The sequence below is a fragment of the Pectinophora gossypiella genome, chromosome 2 (assembly GCF_024362695.1).
Source record: "Pectinophora gossypiella chromosome 2, ilPecGoss1.1, whole genome shotgun sequence".
Taxonomy (NCBI): domain Eukaryota; kingdom Metazoa; phylum Arthropoda; class Insecta; order Lepidoptera; family Gelechiidae; genus Pectinophora; species Pectinophora gossypiella.
The window spans coordinates 10,371,822-10,381,839 of NC_065405.1; the positions used below are offsets into that span (position 1 = coordinate 10,371,822).

The 10,018-nt window shown below is 36.1% G+C and overlaps 1 protein-coding gene across 2 annotated transcripts in view; it reads left to right on the forward strand.

The window, feature by feature from the left end:
* LOC126374931 (uncharacterized) overlaps positions 1 to 8,919 on the forward strand; it is a 53,656-nt gene extending 44,737 nt beyond the window's left edge. For both annotated transcript variants that reach the window (XM_050021725.1, XM_050021719.1), the window contains exons 3-6: positions 897 to 2,502; positions 2,591 to 3,351; positions 5,238 to 5,367; positions 7,335 to 8,919. In XM_050021725.1, coding sequence (XP_049877682.1) covers positions 897 to 2,502; positions 2,591 to 3,351; positions 5,238 to 5,367; positions 7,335 to 7,383 — 2,546 coding nt within the window. In that variant the 3' untranslated portion in view covers positions 7,384 to 8,919. The remainder of the gene's footprint in view (positions 1 to 896; positions 2,503 to 2,590; positions 3,352 to 5,237; positions 5,368 to 7,334) is intronic.
* The last annotated feature ends 1,099 nt before the right edge of the window (positions 8,920 to 10,018 follow it).

Below are 10,018 nucleotides of genomic sequence, written 5' to 3' on the forward strand. Positions count from 1 at the left end.
ATTACTTACTGGTCAACTAGCCTTTGCGTTATGCAAGTCTTGGTCAACATTGTCACTAATATTATGTAATGAAGAGGCTTAAGAAGGTATTAGGAACGAGCTTAGGAGGAACATAATTATCATTTCATAACATAATTTATCAATTGATTTCAGCATGTAAAATATAAAATATATTTTAAAGAAACAATTCAAACTCGACCATAAATTTTATTATCCTGAAGACATAATGGTAACCACATTACCTACATGTTACCTGTATTATAAGCGAATTCGAAATTATATTTACTGTATGTAATCTTGGTTCCTATTTAAAAATAAATTAATGTAATAAATTATTTGAAATTTTAGTACGATGTGGTAACGAAGTTATAAAATAAATTTATAATTATTACAACACATTATTACATATATCAATATATTGACGATTAATATCGACATTATATTACCGTATAGTTATCCGTAGACATAATAACATCGCAGCATTAAGTAAACACATAAATAGGTAACGATTGAATGAAAACACAATACATAATACTAGCAAATGAAATAGCGTAGCGCATAGGAAATATTTTTTTTTATATAATTACAATTAGGGGTATTATTGACGTTATGACGTCAATACAAATAAGTATCCTTTTACTATATGGTTGTTGTGACGCATTTAATATTTTCCCTATGTATTCCCCATACACAAAGTTTCATTATTATTTCCGTACATTTGAATAAATAGAAAACCTGCTATTTCCTTCTAGGCATAGTAGAAAGATCACTTTCAATTCCAACATTTCTAAGTAGGTTTCTTTCAACTCACATGAATAAATATCAAGATGAAACTTAGGCTCGTCTAAACTAGTCTTGGAAAACAAATCTAACTTTGCCTTTTTTATTGTTCACAGATGTGTCCCCGGTGCGCTATTCGGCCAGAAAAAGCAGCAGCAGTTCTGTGGAAACCAATTTCTACAATCTCAGCGATCAAATTATAATAGTAGAGAAATCCCCGCACCGATGTCACCGCGGAGACACTCCAGTTACTAGACGCATATCTCTTCAAAATGGCCCCGCTACGCCCCACGATGCCTATAACAGTAGAAAAAACCGAGGAGGATCTTTAGAGAAGGAATACATGGTGTACAGAGAGAAACGCAACCCGTTACTCGATAAAGTTAAGAACACTAAACTATCGTGCTTCAAATCCAACGGTCCCTTGCGACACGGCGATGACGCTGCATCCACGTCAGGCAGTGAATGCAGCGGATTTGGACACGTAGACGATGTAACCCACTGTCGATACGCCTCCAACTATCCCGAAACGCACATAGAATTCGAAAACCATAACCCGTGGGTCAAAATGCAAAACTACGACGACGATGTTTTCTTTGCGCAGAGCATGACCAGTCCAGTTGAAAGCCAGTGGAGGGAAGGTAAAACATTCACTCCTCGAGGTACCAGATGCTACAGCTCGGGCTCGGAGTGTGATCGTTACCACGCGATACCCAAAGCAGTCACGAAGCTTTCCAAATCTAGTGACCAAATTTTTAATGACGACTATGAACCATATGATGATGAACCACTCTCAATAAAATCTCATAAAAAGACTGATAAATTTAAGAATAAAGATGATAAAGATACAATTGGACCAAGTTCATGCCTGTCAGCCAAGTTAAGAGCCATGTCTGATAGATATCTGAAGTCATCAAACAAGTTTCTTTCGAAACTGTACAAACCATCTGGTGAACACGAAGAAGAAATAATTAACAGTAACGACAACATTCTAAAGTCAACCAGTGCATCTAGTAAAAGCCGAAAAAAAAGAGGCGGAGTCAAAGCTAAATTACGCAGCTTTTCGTACGGAGCTCTGCCTGGTCTCGATGAATTTCAAAAACAATCAGTGTTTCATGATGAACCTTATCAAGTGTCGTGCGACGACGAAAACGTTTTGATACAAGACTGTGAAGACGCGGATTCAGGTATTCTAGTCAATGAGTCAGCCGCTTCTTCGATTTTTGATAGTGACAGAATATCGTCTCGTTGTGACAGCTCTGCCTCTCATGCAAACCCTTTAGTTCCTTGCCACGGCAGAAGCGTATCTGGTGATCAAGGCTATCAAAAGACTAGAACTTCTGGTAGATTAAGTAGGGACAGGGAGTGCCCTAAACCTAGACCGCGAAACTACCAAAGAGCACTTTCTCTAGATCGCAAAGAAATACTTAGACGTATGCCGAAAAACAACAATGAGTACGAGGAACCAAAGTATCTACAACTAACTGAGAAACAGAGAATGCGACAAAGAGATGCCAGTCAAGACTCCGGCATTCCTCCAATACCACCGTGCCGGAAACCCTCCAAATCAGATAAAGCCCCTTGCGAATTCAAAGTTGTGAGAATAATAAAACGAAATCCTTCCGACGAGCTCGGTATATTCATCGCTAAAACTAAATTATCAGACGAAGGTCATGTGGGATACTTAGTTGCCCATGTGGTCCCAGGAGGATTAGCAGAAAAGTGAGTATATTTTATTGTTGTTTACATTTAGTTCGTTGTTAGTTTGGAGTTGTATAGATTAATCATGCATTGTTTGTTTGTATTTCAGGGAAGGGACGCTACGCATAGGCGATGAACTACTCAATGTCAATGGTCGAAGGCTACGGGATTTGACAATGGCCGAAGCAAAGGAAGCTTTAAGATCTGGAATATCAGAAATCGACATCGTAATTTGCAGACAACGCGAAGTACCTAATTCTGAGGGAAAACCGCGCGAACGTACACCGCTTATGATGCGCGAGAGTTCAGTGGACTACGAAAACGCAGTAATATTGGGAAAAGAAAAACGTAATGATAAAAATGACGTCAGACTCGACCGTCAGCGTTCGCAGGACGAGTCGGCGTGTAATCGCAGCGCGCTATCAGCGGCGGACGCGGGCGGCGGCGCGGCCGGCTCGCACACACACTTCCTCAAGGGCCAGAACGCGAGCTACAGCAGCATGAACAACAAGCTGCTGCGCCGCCAGGTCGTCAGCTACGGGGGCACGAACAAGGACGCGATCGTACTCAGTTGCACGGGCGACATCGTCGACATCGATGTACCCGACAGTGCCTCTCGGACTAAAGATAGGAATGATAGTGAAAGTGAAACACAAACGCCTAACGCGGCAAACTTCTGCACGCTTCCCCGGAGACCGCGAGCGCCGACGCATACTTACCACACAATCACCTTCGAGAAAGGACAAGGGAAGAAACCGCTCGGCTTCACCATTGTGGGAGGACGCGATTCTCCCAGAGGTCCACTTGGCATCTTTATTAAAAGCATCCTTCCACAAGGGCAAGCTATCGATGACGGGAGACTAAAAGCTGGTATGTAAACATTATTTCACTAAATATTATTTAAGTAGTTTACACATTCATGAGTGTGTTTGTATGGTTAGACATGCGATTTGATAAGAATAGGAAGCCAATGAAGCTACATTGTCGGTTCGCCGAAGCAATAATGAAGTGCATAATATCAACTGGCTGGCTATTGTACTGGAATTGGATCGGACAACACGCACGATACGAATGTTTATGTCCCGACGATTTATTGTTTATTTACTAGACCTTTGATTGGAGACAACAGTACTTGAATTGTCATCTAGAAACGAAGTTATTATAATTATAATGCAAATATGTACACATGTAATACACTCAATTCCACTAAATTGCTTGATTTAGTCAATGCCATTTCCATTCGAAATTCATCATTGAGTCGTTTAAAATTTTATGAATTACGTTTCTGTATTTAAATAGAAGATAGATGATGACATTCGTTTATCCTTTATCCCGCATAACGTCGATAACCTTGGCAAACACGTAAATAGCCTCAGGGTTTTCTAATATTTATCTCTAATACAAAATAAGCGTAAACACTTATGGAATTAATATTTTTGAGTGAGTACTTAAGTATATTTAATCAGTTTGATGTAGGTATTCCAACCATTTCGTTGCGTATTCAACTGGAGGAACTGTGACATAATATTGTTAAACAAATACTAGTTTTTTTTGACCAATAGATATAGATATCAAACCATTTCTGTTTCCAAAGTTTGTCAATAAACAAAACAATTGCTTGCCTACAAGATAGGCTTATATTGTAGTTTGTGGGTTATCACGTTCAAGCAATCTGTATCAGAGAGTACAAATAATACAGATAATAGTGTAAAAGGATGATTAATGGCATACCAGGCATATTTTACCAATCACTATCACAGACTATCGACATTCGACATTGTAATAGGGACAGTTCTTATAATCATGACAGATAAGATAAATAATGTAATACCTTTCGTGTGCTTACTGTGAAATAGAGTTTATCGGTTTGCACAATCCATTCTTTTTATATTTTAAAATATTATTCTCACATATTTTTTGTAATATATTACAATTTGTTATTTTATAAATTAATAGGAATTTATTTTATCCACCGCATTTCACGTACATGAATAAGTACCTACAATAATACACTTATGAATTAAACACACAAACAATAGGTACGTGCTCGACGGCACGACAATGGGGGAAATTCCGCCGACTAAAATCCTTTTTACTAAATGCGTCGTTTGTTATTTTTATTAAAATATTACATAATATTTATTACGTATATTATATCATAATCATAATGTTATTTTTAATTTTAAAACCATTATTAAGTCGCTCTAGTCCTAAAATTTTATTTTTGTATAGAATTACAATAATTTAATTAATAAATAACTAACTTATCGATACTCATGCGACTAAATACACAAACAAAAGTAACGATAGATCAGTGTAGGTATTTAATAAAGGACTATTTTGCGCTACGACAGCCACATCTGTGAATTTTGCCACTCGACAACTATTTATATACTTACAGGTCAATGAACAGATAATTATGCTACTGTTTTTTTTGCTATAAATCTTATTCGTTCAAATAGTATAATAGGTACAGGATAAATCCAGAGAACAGACCGTTTCTACCTGGTTTCCCATTTTTACTCATTTATTAAAGCTTATTTTGATACATTCTGCTGTAAATGAGTCACAAGAGATAAATTTATTGTAAACTAGTGATTTGGGTAACTTCATCTTATAAGAACAAAAACCATTCAGCGTTTCTCGGTATTACTCCAAACGTACATGGACCAGAGTTCCTTTTCTAACTGATTGGTGTTGATAAATTGTTCATATTTTGATGTGAATCATGAAATAGGGTTCCATACATTTTCCAGGTGACGAGGTGTTGGCAGTAAACGGGCAAGCGTGCCACGAACTAGCTCACGTGGAGGCCTTGGGGCTCTTCAAAGCCGTCAGGAGCGGTGCCATCGAGCTCAGGGTCTGTCGGAGAGTCAAGAATTCTCAGTCAGTATCTGCACTACTATCTCTTATATCTTCGCCTATTTCCATTTATCTACTCCACTCGTTTACGAGTGCGTAAAAACAAAATCCCTTCCTTCACAACACAAGGCGCAAGTATTGAGTAGGTAAATCAACTCCCATACAACATCATTCTCCTTTCATATTATCCCTGCATATCTGTTTTATATTACCTGGCTCTGATTCCTGCAGACCCCTCCTAATTTTAGTTTAATTTATTCCTGTCATTTTCACATCCGGTGAAAAGGACGATTGACAGCAGTTAATTTTAAAATGAAAGAGGGAATTAATGAATACCTAACCTGAGCGAATCAAATAAGCATCTCGTTGGTATGCAACCCATTTGGCCTGTGCTGAAAAATAGGGCAGTGTTTTAGTTTGTGTGTTGTAGTTTTTTTTTACGTAACTTATTTTGTCAACTGAACTCTGTCGTGTTAACGGCCAGTATAAAAATTTTGATAGGTTTGTTAAAATTTACTGAAATAGACGTATGCCCCATAAATTTATACCTGTTGATTACCAGTCTCTTTCCTTTTCGAAGGATAATAAATGGTAGTTATATTATACGTACATAAACTCACGCCTATTTCCCAAATTCCATTTGCTTCAGTCCTTTCTTTTATCGTGTGGGTTGTGAGGTGGAGTACCAACCTCATCCACCCTTGTGTCGAGCCGCCAAATTGAACCGCCAAAGGTCCTGGCATGGCTCAATCCGCACACAATTCTGACACACTTCTGGTTGACAAGTGTAACTTAAAATAAAATAACATAGTGTTTAGAATCAGCTCCAATATCATGGCATACAAAAATAAACAGTATGTAGGTAAGTGGATACCTATATTTCCTTATTTGAAGAAACTCAATTCCAAAGTGTACCAACGGAAATTGGGAAATATTCCACCCTTTTGCTGGGTATGAACTTTGACCCATGAATTTGCGGATGAGTGGTGGGTAAATTTATTTAGACCCTTTTCAGGCACACATAGTAATATTAATTCTATGCGTGGTCTGGGTTGAAGAGATATACTTAGGAATAACCTCTTATATGTCGTTGAACTCGTATGAAAGGATCATACATCGATGGGTTAGTCCTACGATTTTACATAAACCTAATCTTATAAAACTTTTGATCTACCTACCTAATCTAAAAGTACCTAACAAAAGTGGTTGCATGCTGTTGGTTGCTGACTATGTCGCTTCTTTAAGTAGTATATTGGTACCTATGTTCATGTATACACAACACACACACTAACTCACCTTCAATTTCCCTAGAGGGGCGGTGACAGCCACAAGTAATCAAGGACAACTTGCAACCACTCTTGACACGAAGTTTTAAATGGATATGGTGAACTTTATGGTGACAGGGGATCAGTCTATCGCCCAAAACTAGCCACCACTTACCTACCTATGTATTGTTAGATAGAAAAGAATCGATCGACCTAATATCGACTGCTTGCTGCTGAATACATCACTTTGCTAATGAACGTCACAACACTAGCTTACGTACTTTGACAGGTCTAATTCTTACCGCGCATTGAGACGGTTATAAAATGTGACCTTATTGAAATATACTCACAAATTTTACTGAACTGGTCGTTCTGTTTAATAGTATATAAAAGTATCAAAAAAAGTGTTCAGTAGTAAGTAAGTAGTAGGACCTTTCGAAGCGTATCGTCGAGGCAACGCACGACCCGAGGGCTGGCAGCTACTATGTCAAAGGGTTAGTTTAGCTGTTCAAATCGGAAATGCTGCCAGTCTTTTGGGCACTTTGCCTTGGTGTGATGCTTTGGAGGAGTTTTCTATTTATAGATAACTGTATGTTGTTTTGTGTTTAATATTTATAAAAGTATTGAATTCTAAGTTTCGTGGGTCCATCCACCTGTTGTAGCTAATAAGAATGCAAGCGTCATGTATGTTTGCAAGTATTATAAAATGCGTTTTTTTTCTTTCAGATCTACCAAAGCGAAGTCCTGCACAGATCTTCTCAATGACGATGAATGAATGAACTGCGGTTTATTGTAGAATAAAATGAATTTTGTAATATCGCGATGTAGAGTTTATGGACTGCATGCTTCGTAAATTAAAATATAATTGTATGTTTATTATTGACTTGTAGGTATAGTTCTTGCAGTCTTGCGCATGATTGCAACCGGTTGTTGGTTGTCGCAACACGCATGTGCCTACCTATACTCTTTTTTTATACGTGTCTTATATTTACCACCTATCACGTTGGGCTCGAATCCCAATGGGTAAAAAAAGCAAAGTAACATTTTGAAAGTTCTTGTTTGACAAAATATAAATAAGACTAGTATGAAAAATTTACTGTACATGTCTAACCACATCCGATTGTCTTCGTAAGTTGCAAGAAATATCTATATCTTAAGCTATCAGATAGCTATGTAATTTCGTATGCAATATCCTTAGATAACGAGCTAATAGAGGTACAAACAACTTTGATGTTATAGGACCAATAGTTCACAGTTGTATTTAGAAAAGAAACAGTGTTTTAAGGAATCGAAATTACGAACTGGTTTAACGTGAGCACTTCTAATAATTGAAAGCCATCGTTAGCAAAAAAATGTACCAATAGCGCAACATTACTTAACAAGTACGCCATGAGGTCAGGAGGGTTAAAAAGATCACATTGAAGCAAGTCATCTAAAAAAGCAATATTGCTATTTAACATTAGTTGACATTGCGCACTTACTTTCATATACGCAAATGTCAAATTGCAATATTGCTTGTTTTTATTTGCTTGACGTATTTTACATGGAATTTTGGCGCTACAATATTTTACGATACGTACTTCAAAAAAAAAGCCAGCAAAACTTGTTCGTAAATTCGATATAGTACTTTGAAGTGCCATTTAGCATCATAATGTTTGCACAGAAACTATCGCACATAGATATTACAACAGTTTGTCTACCTAAAATTATTTTCTATGTTGTACCTGAATTATTTTCTACCCTCATTTATAAGCGAAGCTCAAAAGTAGTGGATATTTTACTGCAAATCCCAAAGATAAATGCTTCTTTATCATTATAATTAGCTGTTTCTATGAATATAGTAAGTTTTAATGGTGAAATAAGTTTTTTAGATAGAATATATTAGAAGATATTATCTATTACGTGACATAGACTTTTGCTGCTTTAGATCTATTCATAATTTTTTGCACAATTGGTCGTTAAATTTAAACTGAATTTACAAATAATAGTAATAGAAACAATAAAATGAATTTGCTTTGTTAAAAACAATTGGAGAAAATAAAATATCAAATTAATAAAAACATATATTAATATTTATTTAATCTACATGACCGAATATAAACAGTAATAAGCAATTAAATTAGCGTAACAGAAAAAATATTATAATATTGTTATTATTATACATTATTGTAACTTGTCGATTACTATTGTATGTCGGAACATTGTGTGTGCAATATGAATTACTGTTGATCAAAATTTTATGAGTGTACATTCATTATTTGAAAATAAAAGTTGTCTATAATGATCTGGCTATTTATCAGGCTTATTATTAGTGATTTTTATTTCATTTTTCTTGCCTAATAAATCGAAAATTGCTAGTTTTTGTAAGTATGTAAATATTTACTTGAAGCGCAAATACGCGCGTTTATTTGTGCAAAAATAGAGTTGATATTACCGTTCACCCCATCACCTGCATTAAATTCGGTGGCAATATACAGTTTATGAATTAGCGACCTATATTAATACAAGAATAATTATATAATCTTAAAAATTATAAAATTGATTTTGCGTAAAATTGCTAGAAGTATGTCCCGTTGATGTCTTTTTTATGAAAAATATAGTGCTATAGAAAACTCATTACATTTTTTAAAAGTATCAATCAACCAACTTATAAAAAGGTAAAAAAGTAATGTACTAACAAAGCTTTTGCACCAAAGCTTTTTTAACAGCGCCACCTATGAACAGCCTTGAAAATCCATTTCAGCGACATCTATTAGCATCACTGGAAACTGTTTGATGAAACTGCTTTGGAAGAGCATCAATTTTGCTACGCATATTAGTACCTACGGAATATAAGTTATTATAGTTACTAAAATTTACCAATAGATGGCGCTGCCTTTATAAATATTGATAGTGTGCTTTTAGTCTGCATACTACTAGACTAGGCAGGCTACCCCTTGAATAAACGGTGGTTCTTTCTTTATGTTTTAAAAAAAACAACTGCCAATATCGGTATACACCTAAAAACTGTCATATGTATGTCCAGCCAAGTTCCTGTCATACTGAATTATTTATCACTCAGCATTCTCACTTCCAGTAAGAAGTATAATTTTAAATTTCCTGCAACTTTTTCTTTCAATTTCATTTCGTTTCCATCGATTGAATCCATTGTGTGCGCTGTGAAACTTTCACTGTTGAGCAAAGACAATAGGGCTAGCGTGTTGCTATTATCAATCGCCAATTCATGGTGAGTACGGAAGCTAGAAGACATTGCGTGACTATATTATTTTGTCGACTTTCCTTTTTTGTGAGCAGCCAGGTGTAATTCGTTACCTGTAATCTATACTTTAAGTACTCCCAAACGTGAGAAATCGACATTTCGAATGCTGTTACGTAAATCATCACAAGAAAAGTCTTCTATTTGTGTGTAG